The sequence below is a fragment of the Desmodus rotundus genome, chromosome 1 (assembly GCF_022682495.2).
Source record: "Desmodus rotundus isolate HL8 chromosome 1, HLdesRot8A.1, whole genome shotgun sequence".
Lineage (NCBI taxonomy): Eukaryota > Metazoa > Chordata > Mammalia > Chiroptera > Phyllostomidae > Desmodus > Desmodus rotundus.
The window spans coordinates 87,623,434-87,639,798 of record NC_071387.1 but is presented as its reverse complement, the minus strand read 5'-3'; the positions used below and the strand labels follow the sequence as shown (position 1 = coordinate 87,639,798).

The 16,365-nt window shown below is 42.7% G+C and overlaps 1 protein-coding gene across 1 annotated transcript in view; it reads left to right on the top strand.

Moving 5' to 3' along the window:
• Positions 1-16,365, top strand: part of PDILT (protein disulfide isomerase like, testis expressed) — a 117,563-nt gene that overhangs the window by 46,481 nt on the left and 54,717 nt on the right. Inside the window, exon 3 of the mRNA XM_024560304.2 lies at positions 10,563-10,769. Coding sequence (XP_024416072.2) covers positions 10,563-10,769 — 207 coding nt within the window. The remainder of the gene's footprint in view (positions 1-10,562; positions 10,770-16,365) is intronic.

Genomic DNA, 16,365 nt, shown 5'->3' with positions numbered 1-16,365 from the left:
AAGACAAGGAGCCAGGCTTTACCTTCAGTTGTCCTTAGCATTCTGAACCTCAGTCATTTTTTCTTCTGTAAAATTTACATGAAGAAAATGACCATACAGAATTATTGTTTAGTTTAAATTAGGTAATATGTTAAGCTTCTGGAACACAGCCAGAGAACAATAAATGATGGCAGCAATGGGAAAGCTCTCAAGAAGAGAGTTTAGACCATTATCTTTATCATCTGAAATGCATGGCCAGTCTTACTCTTTGGGCTTTTGTTCTTTGCATGAGCAGATATTCTGGGGGGAAGAGCAGGTAGTCCTTTTCCTGAGGCATTGGCATAAAGCTATGCCTGGGGATAGGGTGGAAGGTTTTTTCATGACAGCTCCCACATAGTGATCACTTCCTTTGTGCTGGGCACTGTCCTTAGTGCCTTACTAAATGTTAAGTCATTTAATCCTCACAGCAACCCAGTGTGGTGGAACTATACATTTTGTTTTATAGCTGAGGAAACAGAAATTCAGAGAGGTCAAGTGATTTGTCTGAGGTCACACAGCTCACAAGTAAGCAATGAAAACCCTGGGTTCTAACACCTCCCATGTACAAAAATTGGAATGATACAGAAAGTAAATGTGAATATTTGATTCCAGAATCCTGACTTCAGAGTCACTTCTGGAAAGTGTCTGGCTCCATTTCAACCCCCAAGGTCCACTTCCAGGATGTTCCAGGCTTGCCAGTACCCATCCAAGTTTCCAGAGGAGAGGCAGTGCCCAAGTTTCCATTACTAAGCAGGCCTATGTAGGTCAGGTGCCTTTCACTTCTTGGTTTCTACCTCTTCCCATGCAGTCCCCCACCCACATTCCCCTTCCTCCCTCCTCTTGACTACTGTGCATGTGTAGCTATTTTCCCCCCTCTCTGTTTGCCCTCCTGTAACCATAGCCCTTTAAAGATTCCCTACTATCTCCAGTCTGAACACTGCATGGGAAAAAGTTGGCTGTAGAGGGTCACAGTCATGCTCAAGTGCTGGGCTCTGCCACTTATTAATGAGGTGACCTTGGGCAAGTGACCTTGGTTATTCTGGGAACCTTTATTTATATAGCTGTGAAATAGAAGTATTAATAATGTAATATAATTCCTAGGGTGTTTATCACAGTGCCTGGTACATAATAAGAGTTTAAGAATAAATTGCCTTCCATTCTCTTTATTCTTATTACTGTCTTCCTTGTCTGTATAAAAGGGTCAGTAATTTCTCCCTTGCAGGTGGTTGGGATGATGGAAATGGATTCAGATAGGCAGTCATTAGCTCTTAGTGATCACTCATTGGGCAGAGCTATTACTGTTGAATTCTGATTTACCCCACTTTTACACAGTCCTACTCCATTCTAGGCCTTGAGTGGGTCCTGTTGGGGCCCCTGAGAAAACGGGCCTTGGTTTCTGCCCTCAGAGATTTTATAGTTTAAGCTAGAAATATCACAGGCATAAGAAGCTCTTTAAAATGTTATTCATGCTATTAGAATAGTCTAAACTCTATACTTTGGGGCCCCCAAGGAGAAGTGACAGCTTGGACATGTCCTTGAAATGGTTCTTCCATCTGCAAATCCACTAAGCAGTTTTCTGTGGCTTGGTTCTCATGCCCTCGTGTCTTAACATACACAAGGGCTTCCCAGGCCAATGCAAATGCATCTGAAGCTTGAAGTTTGGCTTCAGGTGAGAGAAATCCTTGCTATTTGGATCCCCAGTGATGACCAGTGATGGGGGATCTTCAGCCAGAGCTGTAGAGTCAGCAGAAGTCTTTGGAATCTATGGTTGCTGATGCCCAAATTTATCAAAGACCCTATGCCAAAGTACTGGTAAACCCAAAGAGTTTCTCTTAAACTGAGTCATGTACATACTTTGGTCCTTAAGTGACATCAAGGTTTGGTGTAAAGGACATGGGTTTAAGAATTGAGCCAGCCTGAGTGTGAAGCTCTATTCTGCCAAGAACTAGATATTAATATGTGGCCTTGGATACATGCCTATGTCTCAATTTCCTCATCTGTAAGGTGGAAATAGTGAAACTGGTAGAGTCATTATAGGGATCAACTGGGAGTGTCTGGAAGGACCTGGCACATGGAAGGTGCTCAGCAAACATGAGTTCCCATTCTCTGACCCTGTGGCACCTGAACATATGCAACTCATCAACTTCCTGTCAGTAAGGACTGGGTTCAGCTGCAAATAATAAAGAATCTGCTAGTTATGGCTTAAATTCAAGAGTTTATCTCATATCCTATGTGGGCCATAGATAGGTGGTCAATGACTAAGCTCCACAGTGTCCAGGACCCAGGCTCCTTGTACCTTCTTGCTCCTTTACCCTTGACATGTTTTACCTCAGGGTCACAAGATGGCCGTGGCATGCCCTGCATTGCATTGCACATCTAGCTAGGAAGAAAGGGGGGACAGGTAAACTGCTAATGGACAGATATGTACCATCCAGGTGTGGTACTTAAAAAAAAACCTTTTCCAGGATCCCCACCACTGACTTTGGTTATACCTTATTGGTTAGGGCCCATGGCTGCTCCTTACTGAGGTGGCTGGAATGATGAATGGTTTAGGTTTCTAACCTCTATGGTTGAGAAAACAAGAGAAAAAGAGGGCTGTGAATGGCTGATTCACATATTTGCCACAATATCCAAGGTAGTAGGCTAACTTAAATATGCAATTGTCTTATTAGCACTTTGTATATTGTGGATTTATAATGCTAGTGAAATCCTTTAAAGAAACAAATTCTAAAATTGATTGCCCACTTTTACACTCAAACTCCTTCTTTCTTCTGATTCTGATTAGATGTTTTAAAGATCACTGTACTATCAGGGAAAGCTAAACTTTATAACCCCTCAAATCCTGGTTCATAAAGTGTCATTTCATGCTTGTGTTTTAATTCCATGAAGGTTTTCAGAGGAGCTGTGCTCCACATAGTCATTCAGGCACCCCAGATCCTCCCATCAAGTGACTCAAGCATGATTTAGGGCCTAGAGTACTCCACTGAACCCTCTGTCTCCAGGCAGCCAAAGGAGAGGGAGAGAGAGCACATGTTTCTGGACCAGGCCAGCCATGAAAATGGCGGACATCAGTGCTACTCAAAGTGTGGTCCATGGACTAGAAGTGTCAGCATCATTGATGAGCTCACTAGAAATGCAGAATCTCGGGACTCACCTCAGACCTACTGAATCCGAATCTGCACTTTAATGAGATCCCAGGTGATTCACATACACTGTAAAGCATGAGAAACACTGTTATACATCATTTCTAAACACATTCCATTGGCCACATCTCTGCCATTGGCTGTACCTCCCATTGTCTGAATGGGAGGCTGGGGAAAGGTACTCTAGCCATATAAAAGAAGAGGAAAAAACAGGGTTTGGGGAGAACATGACATTGTCTTCCTTAATCTCACTGTGTCTACTTTTTGATATAGAAAACTTGAATGGCTTTTGGTCAAAAAACTTGAAGTGGCTGAGAAATACCCTTGGTGGTATAAGGTCTTCCAGACTGTGAACCACCAGGAAAAGGTTATCTTATGGGCACACATTTCAGGATCTATTTTAGACCCTGTTTGGCTCAAGCTAACATTCTAAGGACATGTGGCTCCCAAATCCATGGGGTACTTGCTGCTCCTCACCTTCCGTAACCTCTTTGCAGCTCCATGCTGAGACCCTGTGCCCATGAGCCCATTATGTTCTGGTTCTCTCTGATCTCTCTGGCTCTCTTTCTCAGTTCTTCTTTATGTCTACTCTTCTTTCCCATAATCCTGAAACCAAAACTGTAACAGGCAGATCATGGGCTGAAGATGACCAGTAGGTGAGTTAGGTTTAGTGTGCACAGTGTTTTAAAAATTGGAAGATTTCACAATTAAAATTGAATTTATATTTGCTCTTGAAAAAACCAGAAGATCTGGAAGCACTATTTTCACACTTTGACAATTGGCTGGAACTGACTAATGATTTTCCATTTTGATCAGAAAACTTGCCTGTCAGTTTGCCACATCCCTAGCCAGCCAACTCCACAGAATCATACCCCTATCTTAACTTTGAGTTTGAATCTCCTGTCTGACATTCAGGCCTCCCAGTTTTTTCTCAATCTCTGTCTCTTCTCATCTGATACATCCTCTCTGAGTGATGCCACTTCCATGATGGAGTTTGGGTATGTTACATTATCAGTAACTCAGTTGCCCTTGTCCCAGTGCCTCCTCAGTGGTCTCGTGCAGCCATGCCATACCCTACTCTGCTTCTTGTGGAATTAATTGTAAGGTAATGGTTTATACAGTCAGACATCCAAGCTCTCTTCTCTTTTTTGCTGTGGTTCTAATTGCTGAATCCTGGACCCTCAGTAGAGTTGCTGAAGAATTTAGAGCCACACATTTTTGCATGACACAACACACATATCAACACACATTTAACCTTCCAAAATGGTACCGCAGATGGACAAGACTAGGGAACACATCTGGTCCACGTGAGAATGCAGGAGTACTCTGTTTTAAGCAGGGCAGAAGGGCAAGTTCATGACTCTTGGGGATTTTAACTGACCTTTTATCACTTAGAGATTGACACTGAATCCAGGGCTATACAGAGAGCCAGTCAATTTTAAATTCTTTAATTACTTTTGATAACAACCAATTTGAACACTTGAAACCTAAAGCATTCCCACCAGTGGGTATTTCCAAGCAGTGAACACCAGCACAGATTCTTATGTAAAAGAGACACTCAAGGAAAATGGAGACAACTGTACTTGAACAACAATTTTTAAAAAGTTAAAAATAAAATAAAATAAATAAAGAGACATTCAAACTCACTACATTTGAATATTTAATTCCTTCTAATATACAATTTAAACCAAAAGTGAGTTCTGAAACACTTACAATCTTTCTAAAGTGACTTTTGGAAAAACTAATCACTTGGTAAAAGTAGTATAAAAGCTTTTTTCCATGAGTAAATGGGCTCCTTACAGAAAGGATATTTCTAATATTATCACAGAGAAATATTTATTTGGTAACTCTCAAATCCTTAGTGGCTGTCCACTTTCTCCTCTCTCCAAGGAGTCCAAGCTCAAAAGCCAGTGGTCAGGGGGATCTTTGCTCTTGGATATCCTTTGCAGATCTTAAATGCTGTGTGTGTCCAAAAATAGACCCCATCATCTTTGATGTTCTCCCAGCCACCTTCTTCTCACATCCTGCCTTAACTGACAGCACCATAATCTACCCAATGTCAAAGTCAGAAATCTCAAAGTCATTCTTGGCTCCTGTCTATTTTTACCTCTTATCCATCACCAAGTCCTGTTGATACCACCTCCCAAAGCCCTCTGCAATCTTCAGTTTTTTCTATCTCCCCTGCCACTGCCCTCATTCTAGACTCATAATTCGTCACCTGAACCACTGCAGCATCTTCCTAGATGGACTCCCTTCTCCTTTCTATCCTGTCTCTACAATGAACCCAGACATATTTTTTTTCTAAAATGCAAATCTGATGGTGTTGCTCCCTGATTAAAAAAACCCTAAAGATTCTATAAGACCCCATTCTCCTTAAAATAGCTATAATATCCTCTGATTGATCTAGCCTAGGCCAACTTCCCCATTTCTTTTGAAAACTATGTTCTAGACCCTGAATTATTTCCAGATAGGTCACACTGACTCAGGCTTTGGGGACTTTGCATTCACATTTGCCTCTGCTTGTAGTATCCTTGTGTACTTCTTCATTTGATTTGGGAGAGTTAAACTCATAAAATCACCTTGTCATGAGGCTGTCTTCACCTCACTCTTACCTGGAATGGCTATTCTTATATCCTATGTGCTCACATAGCCCTTGTACCCACCCTTTCATAGGATTTGTGACACTGTATTGAAACCGTTTTTAAGATTGTGTGCTTCAGGGAGGATAGGGACCAAATCTTATTCATCTTTTGATTCTTAACATTTGTCATTGTGCTTGGAGCATGGTAAGTCTGTAGAGATGTTGAAAAAAATAAATGAATTAGTGAATGAGTGTTCCTTTGGCCTATAGTGTTCCTGAGAAGGTGTCAGTGAAGGTAGTAAGGCAGCAAACCCTGTAGATATCTTGGAGTAGAGCATCTCAGGCAGCAGAAACAACAAGTGCAAAGGTCTTGAGGCAGAAGTGTGCCAGAGTGGATGGAGCTAAGTTGCTGAAGAGAAGAGTAGCAGAAAATGAGATTATACGGATAAACAGCAGAACCCTTGGAGCTTTGTAGGTGATTACAATGGTCAGAGGAATTTGTTGGCTGGCCCCTGAGGAACTAGAAAGGGTTGATGACCATGCTGAAGTCCTCACCACCTGTGAGCACCTTTGTGCTCTGTAAATGGCCGTATGGAATGGGAAAGAGGCTGATTCTCAGAATAATTTTCCATACTTGATCTGGAGTTTGGTTTAAAATAGGGATTCATATCCTCAGCAGTATTGACATTTTTGCTGAATCATTCTTTGTTGAGCATATTGGGAGAGGGGGTAGAGTCTTGTCCATTGTAGAATGTTTAGCAGCATCCACAGTCTTTTCACACTAGAGACCAGTAGCATTCCAGTTGTGACAACCAGAAATGTCTCCAGACATGGTGAAGTGTTCTTCATTGAGACCCACAATCTAAAGAAAGGCAGACTCCAGCTCCCTGTGCTGAAAACTAATCTCCAGTCCTTGTACTCACACCTCCCTGATTGATCAGCCTCTACTCTGACTCATACTGGCAGCTCAGAAAAGGGAACCCAGGGTTATCTGAATACTAAGGACCAAGGAAAATATTGACTCTAGGTCTGTTACCCATGAACATGTCTGTACTTCACTGAGGCAGGCAGAGAACAACCTATTCCCATTTGCTTACCCTAAATCCACTTGACAGCCACATGGCAGGCCAAAGCCTTGAGTTGGGTGACTTGATGCCAGTCACCCTTGTCTTCATTTCCCCCAAAACTAGAAGATCTGCTGAGGATCCTGACATGTCCATAGGACCCTCCATTCCCAGAGACAACTCTATAAGAACAAGGCCAAAGATTGCCCACCTACATCATCATGATGGTTCATGTTTATTGGGCACTTCTGTGCCAGAATTTTACTTACCTTCTCCTACTATGTTGGGTCATCCTCTGGTATAGGATCTATTAATATCCCCATTATATAGATAAAGAAACCAAGACATGGAGATATTTTAAAAATACCTCATCTGGGCCTCAAGTACTGTTAATCACCATAACTGTTTTATGAGTTAACCTAAAGAATTCACACTCACTGAGTACCAAGTATGTGCCAGACAATGACCTAGGTGGAGCTCAGGACCTAAGGAGGTCTGTGCTCAAGCATCGATGTATATGTAAGTGTCTCCATGCCCTACCCAAACCAGAATTTCCAGTTGGCCAGGGCAGGATATAGGCTCTGAGACCTGAGGGGTGTATGCATTCATCTCACCTTTACAAACTCAGAACTCAAGCTTCCAGAGCCTCAGAAACCAGAAAATATGCTCTAAAGAATCTATCTGCTTTGATGGGAACCACCCAAAACAGGGGATATGGGAAATACACCCCAAAACTCCCCTTGAGGAAGAAGGAATATTTTTCAGGCTAGCTTAACTATAAGATCAGTTAGAGCATGGATATTGGAGCTGAAACTCAGCATAGCTACTTACTAGCATAAAGACATCTGGGCTTTTGCTTCCTTGTCTGTAAATTTCCTCACCTGTAATAGTAGCTAACTCATAGGTATTGTTCTGAGGATTAACCGACAAAACACATATAACACTTAGCAAAATACTTGCTATAGTAAGTGCTCAATAAATGTTGGTGTTATCTTTCTATCATTACTATCATCTTCCTCCTCCTCATCATATCATCATCATGATCATCATGATCATCATCCTTCTGGTTGCTCAAGTAAAAAACCATGATTCCTCTCTTCCACTTACACTCCATATTCAATCTATCAATAAATTCAGTTAGCCCCTCCCAACTATCTTTAGAGTCTGACCACTTCTCACCCCCTCCATTGCCATTACCTTAGTTTAAGCCATTTCCATCTCTCACCTGTATTATTGCAGTGACTTCCAACTTGTCTTCCTGGGTCCACTCCCTTTCCATTTTGGGTTACTTTCCATTTAACATTCAGAAAAATCCATTTAAAAAGTAAGTCAGATCACATCTCACTCTGCCCGCAACCCTTCAGTATCTTCTACAACCCTCAGAGGAAAGGTCATAGTCTACTCATTTGCCTTCATGTTCCTACCTCAGGGCCTTTGCATTTATTGTTCCTCTGCCTAGAACATGTCCCTTCAGATATCCACATAGCTTGCTCTTTCACCTCCTTCAGGCTTTATTAAAATGTCCCTTCTTAGTGAGGCCTCTTTTAGCTCCCCTACTTAAACTCAATTCCTCTGACACTCTGAATCTCCAGCTTTGCTTCTTCTTTTTTCCTATAGCACTCAGCCTCTAACATAGAATACATCCTACTTTATTTTGTTTATTTTCTGTGTTCTCCAATGAGAGCAGGGATTTTTATCTGTTAATTGTTAAATCCCAAGAACCTAGAACAGTCCCTGGCACATTGCAGGTCATAATATAGATTTGCTGGCTGGCTGGTTGGATAGATAGATGGATGAATCCCCATTACTATTATTGGTAGGTCATTCCTCTTAGCTGTCAGATCCCAGCATTCAAGCTGTCACACCTCTTTCTTTCTTTCATTTTGGACACTTGGGAGCTCTGAGCTATGTGTGGAACCTCTAAAACTCTATCTTTGGACAACCATTCCATGTGTTTCTCTTACCCTGTGCTCCTTCCCTTAGAAACTCAGATTTGGAGGCTATGTCAATAGACAATCCTGAGTCAGGCACCACTGAATCTACAAGAAAGCCAGGGGAGAGGCCTGCAGGACAGAGCATCTGGCAACAGGCCAGTGTCAGCAGGTGGTGACTGATAGGGGTATTGAAGGCAATTGTGGTAACAAAGCAGGCAGCAAACAAGCATTGATCTATCTATGAGGAAGTGAAAGGTTCTACTTTCCATTCATTGATTGAGTGTCTAATAAAAATAATCCTTCACTTTCAGTTTCCATTGTAGGAACAGGTGTGCTGATTGGCAATGGGGCACATGCCAGCTGTCCCAGGCCTGGCTTTTCTGGGTTTTGTTGAACTTGGACCTTGTCCACAGCAGTGGAGGTGATTTGCTCTTTCTCTCATGCTGTAGATGGACAAGGGTGTTTGAAAAAGATAGAGTTCTGGCTGGAAAAGGTGCCTTGGCTCAGCCCACCTGCCTTAGACATCAGGTGGTGAGGGGGCCAGATGAGGGACCCACAATGTTATCAGTAGGGAGAAAAGCAAACTTGACTGCTTTTTAGTCCTCCTCCTTTAGGCCAGGAATACCTCATCTGCTTCCAGGATCATATGCCAGCTCCCTGAGGCTGTTTCCAAAGAAGGGCTCCCTGTCCTACCTCCACCCACTGCCCAATAATGTGAGGGGCAAAGAAATTTAATTTAAATTTTTAATTATAGTTGGCATAAAATATTATACTAGTTTCAGGTGTACAACATAGAGATTCTATATTTATATGTGTTATGGTGTGATCACTAGTCTAGTAACCATTTGTCACTGTACAAATCTTAATCTAGAGTGTGAGATCTCTTTGACCACCCCTCCCCACAAGAGAAGGTAGGAGAGCATCATAACCTCTCCCTAACCAACAATTCCCACTCATGGCCTTCCTTACTTGAGAGTCCCCTGCCACATTTTATGGAGGCCAAATTTAGCCTGTTAGCTACAAGACTTTCTACCAGATGGTGATCGTACTCTCTTGTTCTGTCTCTCTGTTGGTCCCCTATAATTTCTCACCATAGAAATTTCATAATAACAACAGTAATCATCATATATGTGTATTATAATATATAACATTAAATTTTATATTTTATATATTATAATGTATGGTACATTTATATGTATATGTTTATATATTATATATTATATAGTTATATATAATATTAATATGTTAATATATAATAACAGTGGGTGCTAAGGGTTTGACAGGGCAGGTGGAGGTTAGAGAGCCAACAATGTGGGTTGGGATCCTGGCTCCATCTCTGCCTGCCACATGGCCTTGGGTGAATAGGTCATTTTGTTGCACATCAGTTTCCTCTTCTATAAAATTGAGATACAATACCCTGTAGAGGTACTAGGAGGATTAAATGGCTTAATCCATGTAACTCTCTTAAAGATAATAAGCACTATACAACTGATTGCTAAGCAAATCCTTTGATTGTGACAACTCCATGAGGTGCCACCATTTCCCCCCTTCACTCTTGAGGACATTGGAACTTAGAAAGATTAAGTTGCCTAAAGCTGCGTAGTTTCCAGTGATGCTGAAAACTTCTCCCCGCAAAAGACCCTAATGTGTGTCTCTCAAAGTGGCCAACTTCATGAACCATGTGTCACATTTCTGAAAATTCACCCTGAATCATTAGAGTATGAGAAAGGCTCAGGAGCTAAGTAGCCAAACCAAGCTTCCTCCTTGGGAGTCAGGAGGGGGAGAGGCTCTAGCAAGTTCTGCTTCACACTGGCTCTTTCAGACAACTCATCCTCAAAGCAATCCTGGAACTTAGCTGAGGAGCTGGGCAAAGCCGTGGAGATGATGGGCAAAGGCAAGAATGGGGTCAGCTTTGGCAAAGTGGACATTACAGTTGAGACAGAACTTCGGAAGGAGTTTGATGTTCAGAAGTCCCCGGAGTTGAAGCTGTTTTTTGAGGGCAACAGGTTGGATCCCATCAGCTGTGAAGGTAATGGTGCCTGCATGTTGGTCAAGGTAACATTAGCTATGGAAACACATAAACACCAGCATTTTAATGGCTTAACAGAATTATGAATTTAATTATTACCATGTAAAGCTCAGTTGGCAGCCAGAGAATAGAGATGGTGTACCACACAATCTTTCAAAGACCCAGGCTCCTTCCAGCTTGTGTCTCTGTCTTCCCTTACAGCCTCTGAGTCCTGTGCTCTTTCCTCTGTATCATGTCAGCAACTGGGGCAAGGAGGCACAGAACCACCACTGGTTGTATTCATGGTCTAGGTCTGGAAGTGGCATCACTTCTATTTTCATTCCATTGACCAAGATTCTATTATATGATTCCACTCATGAACAAACTGAGAAGGCCAAAAGAAAAAGAAGTGAGATTTTGGTAAGCATGTAAACTATATCTCTCTATAGCTTGCATCTCATCTGGTGGGTCTTAGAAGCACCAAGAGGTGGGTTAGTGAGTTGCATGGTTTATAAACCACCACAGAGACTAGAGAGTAAGTTCCTAATTTTACCTAAGCCCTTTCCACCCCAATCTTCTCTCTGGAATAACTTTAGAATAATTTTGTTCCCAGGTCAATGAAGCACTGCTTTCTAAAAGGTAGACTGAGAGATGATGGAATAAGACAGATCTGGTTCATAGTGACTACCAAACTCTTGTTTCTATCATGATACATTTTATCCATTAACTCAGTAATTCACTTATTTAATGCCCTTTTATTCAGAACTCAACACGTGTCAAGCCCTATCTTGATGTTGAAAATGCTCGAAGAAGCAAGCAAAATATAACCAGAGACATTGAAATTAAGAACAATCTGACAGTAACCAGAGGGGGAGGTGGGAAGGGCTAATGGGGGGAAGAGGAGAAGGGTTTTCAGGAACAACTATGAAGGACACATGGACACAACCAAGGGGAGGGTGGAAGCAGGGGAGAGAGGTGAGGATGGTTGGGGTTGGAGTGGTGGGGGCTAAATGCAGATAACTGTGCTTGAACAATAATAAAATAATTTAAAAGAAAGAAAATGCTTGAAGAATTATGTGCCTCGGTGTGGCACATGATAGGCTTTAATTTAATTTAATTTTTAAATTTATTTAGTTAGTTAGTTTTAGAGAGAGGGTAAGGGAGAGAGAGAGGGAGAGAAACATCAACCTGGCCTGCAACCCAGGCATGTGCCCTGACTGGGAATCGAACTAGCAACCCTTTGTTTCCCAGGCCCATGCTCAATCCACTGAGCCATACCAGCCAGGGCACAGGCTTTAATTTTAAAAGATGTTAACTATATGAATGCATAAATGTTTGCATAACGGGTGAATGGATGGAAAACACTAATAAGCACCTATAAGCCTAGCACAGCCTGTACTATGCTGGTAGAATATTCCCATTATTTGTGTGTGGAACGGTTGTATCTCAGAAAACTGAGGTTGTCTTTTACAGGGCCTGGTGTTCTGCAATAAGCCTGAGTGAGTATTGTTGCAAAAACCAAGAGGCTCAGGGAATGCCACCAGCTTCAGGGGCTGCAGGATGCCTTGCAGCTCTCAGAATGGACACAAGGGGGCACAAGACACACAGGCCAGAGGAAAGTGCAAGGAAAGCACCAGTCTCAGGACAGGTTACACAAGAGACCTGGCAGTACTGTAGCACTGGATCTGCCGGCTTCTGGGAGGTGGTGTATGAGTGGGGAAAGAGAATAGATGAGGAAAGAGGGCTGGAGCAGAGTGAGGAGGACAGAGAGAGCTGCTTCCTGTGGATACCGACTGCATGACAACCCTCAACAATGGTGACTTATTGATCACAGACAAGCAGCTCTTTGTGGGGCAAAAACTGAGAAGTCCCAAATTACATTGTCAAAGACCTGACTCCACTTAGAGGCAATAATGTGGCAACTTCTACACTGCCTGAGCCCCATTATGGTGGAAGCCTGTGCCAGGGACCTCCTCTGCCTTGCAGGAGACTTCATCATCACCTCCCCCTGGCACTCCTCTCTGACTGTGTGGTAGGGTCAGGGTGCCTGCCCCTCTTGTGGGGTTACACAGCATTTGTGATTCCCCCTCAACCTCTCACTTCACAGAACTGTATCTGTTCCTCATTGTCTTGTCTACTGAGTGCAAGAGGTCAGGGGTCAATGCAGGCAACCGGGCTTCAGATTCTCACTATGTGCCTGAGGAACAATCAGTTTTTCTTGTTGGATTTTGATTTCCTTGTTTGTCAAACAAGGACAGTGAGTGTATCTATCTCCTGAGGTTACTAGGAAGATGGAATAACTTTGCAAGGCACAAGCTGTGTGCCACATATCTGAAGCATTTACTGGGTCCCAGGCACTGTTCTAGTCCCTTCTCATGTGTCACAGTGACCCACTGTAGTACGTGCTTTTACAGATGAGGAAATGGGTACAGTGAGGTGGAATAGCTTCTTCAAGTCTCCATGGAATCCACAACTATTTTCTATACAGGGCAAATAATAAATATTATTTATTAAATAAATAAATTTAAGCCTTATGGGCCAGACAACCTCTTCCACAACTACTTAACCATTGATGCAGTGGGAAAGCAACCCTGCATGAGCAAATGGATGTGGCTGTGTGCCAATTAAACTTTATTTATAAAACCAACCAGCAGGCCCGATTTGGCCACGAGCTGCAGCTGACTAAGCCCTGCTGCACGCTATGTCACTCTCTAAGTAAGTGGCAGGTATGGTTATCATTAACCTATTAGTGTCCTGACCCTAGTCCATTGCCTGGAACATTTAGATCAGGGGTGTCAAACTCATTTTCACTGGGGGCCACATCAGCTTCATGTTTGCCTTCCAAAGACCAAATGTAATTTCAACTCCTTTATCAGTTAAGGAGTAGTTATATTTATGCAGTCCTAAAAGTAACGAGGTCACCCTTCTTAGCTCAGGGCAGCCCTGACAAGTTGGAAGAACTGGCATCCACTATTCATCCTGTTTTCGAAATGAGATGTTAAAAGGCTGGGTCAAGTTCTCATAGCTAGTGCTTGTCCTAAAATCCAGTCCCTGGCTCCATCCCATTATCCCACTACTTCTTTCCCTGGTTGGGGGTAATACTGAGGAAGGAGGGAGATGGGTAATCCCAATAAAAATATGGCTGGCTTCTTACCACAAGCCTGCCTGTAGAAAGGACTGGGCAAAGGACTTGAACAGACACTTCTCCAAGGAAGATATACAGAGGGCCCAGAGACATATGAAAAGATGCTCAGCATCACTAGCCATCAGAGAGATGCAAATTAAAACCACAATGAGGTACCATCTCACACCAGTCAGAGTGGCCAACATAAACAAATCCACAAACAAATGTTGGAGAGGATGCGGAGAAAAGGGAACCCTAGTGCACTGTTGGTGAGAATGCAGACTGGTGAGGCCACTGTGAAAAACAGTATGGAATTTCCTCAGAAAACTACAAATGGAACTGCCTTTTGACCCAGCAATTCCACTGCTGGGATTATACCCTAAGAACCCTGAAACAGCAATCCAAAAGAACCTGTGCACCCCAAGGTTCATAGCAGCACAATTTACAATAGCCAAGAACTGGAAGCAACCTAAGTGCCCATCAGCAAATGAGTGGATTCAAAAACTATGGTACATTTACACAATGGAATTCTACGCAGCAGAGAGAAAGAAGGAGCTTATACCCTTTGCAACAGCATGGATGTAACTGGAAAGCATTATGCTAAGTGAAATAAGCCAGATGGTGAGGGAGAAATACCATATGATCTCACCCTTAACTGGAACATAATCAACAAAAGAAAAAAAGCAAACAAAATATAACCGGAGTCATTGAAGTTAAGAACAATCTAACAATAGACAGAGGGGAGTGGGGAGAGGACAGTGAGGAGACAGGATTACAGGAACTACTGTAAAGGACACATGGACAGAACCAAGGGGGAGGGTGGAAGCAAGGGAGGGAGGTGGGTTTGGATGGGGTGGGGGGGAGATGTGGGGAAAAAATGCAGACAACTGTAATTGAACAACAAGAAAATAATTTTTAAAAAAAGAAAAAAAGAAAACCTCTGTAGGAGGCAGGTGAAAACTAATTCTTGTTGGGTCAAAGCTCCAGACCACTTCTCTAGTTTCCAAGGATTGACGGTTGGGAGACTTGGCCTTGGCTGTCTCCCTGGAGGGAGGGAGATTCAGGTTGCCTCCAGGGCCTTAGTTAAGGATGCATTCACAGCTTGGCTCCAGTCAGTCACTGACATATCATTCACACCTCAGTTGTCACCTTGTTCTCTGGCTCAGACCCAAGCACCAGGGACAGAGCCTAATTTTCAGGCACTTGGGATGGAACTATTTGTCAAGCTCAGAGGTACTACCTCAGTCCCATGAGATCCAGAGGTACAAAAGGAGTTCATGTATCCCAGAGAGGAGGGACTCAAATCAAGTTCCCACAGGCCAATTTATCTGATGATTCATTCACCTCATTCATTGATCCTACCATGATTTCTCTAGCACCCAGTATAAGCTAGACATGTCAGGAACTAATTAGCAAGTTAGTCAAATATCAAAATTCCAAGAAGAGATAGATTTAATGAAGAAAATAAAACAGGCCATAAAACAGCGAAAGGTAGCAGGGGGAGGGTTTAGAAAAGACCCAAATTGAATAAGCAGAAGGAGGTGTCCTTGACAACTGAGGAGGGGGCAACCCAGAAGAGGGACTGGCAGGTGCAAAGCCTGGTGAAGTGATGGGAGGGGGAGGAAGAGGGCCAGGTTTTGGACAGTGGCAAAGTGGCACAAAGTGCAGTGTGACGGAGCAACAGATCTGAGGACCTGAAAGTTAAACCAGTTCACAGGGTTTTTGTTCACTTGCTTTGGTATTTTCAGAATTTTAAAACCCATTCCTTTCAGGACAGTTACAACATAATTTTTTTCAGGCAAAAGACTACAAGAGAAACTTTGTTTCCACGATAGGTGCTTGTTTTCTTTTTGTTTTGTTTTTTTCCTGAAAAATGGTTCAGAGCTCTGTGAAATTAGAGACTCAGCCTTGGGTCTAAATCCAGGAGGTGGGAGTGACCACAGTGGGATGGAGTGCTTTAGTCTCAGTATAGCAGGAAGCCTCACCCATCTTTCTCTGTCCTTTGAGACCACCACATCATTCTTTTATGAACTTCCATAGGCCTGACTCATTGTGGCTTTTAAAATGGCCCAATCTGTATCTACGAAAGCTGAACATATTATCCCCTATGACCAGAAATTTTACACCTGGGCAAACATCCAACAGAAGCACAGAGCTCTAAACTGAAAATAACTCAAATGCCCATCAACAGGGAATGGCTTATAAATTGTGGAATGGTCATACAACTGAAGATAAGTAGCTGTGTGAACAAATCTACAAGTACAGGCAACATGGATGACTCTCACAAACACCATGAAACCAGTCCTGAAAATACACTCTGTATGATTATATGACTCAAGAGCAGGCAGACGAGAATCAGCATCACCAGAAGTTACCCCTAGGTGGAGACAGGGGGAGGGTCTGGGAGGGGCAAAATGAGGACTCCTGAGGGACTGATAGTGTTCCATCTCTTGATTTGGGTAGTCACTACCCAGACTCAGGTGTGTTCATTTT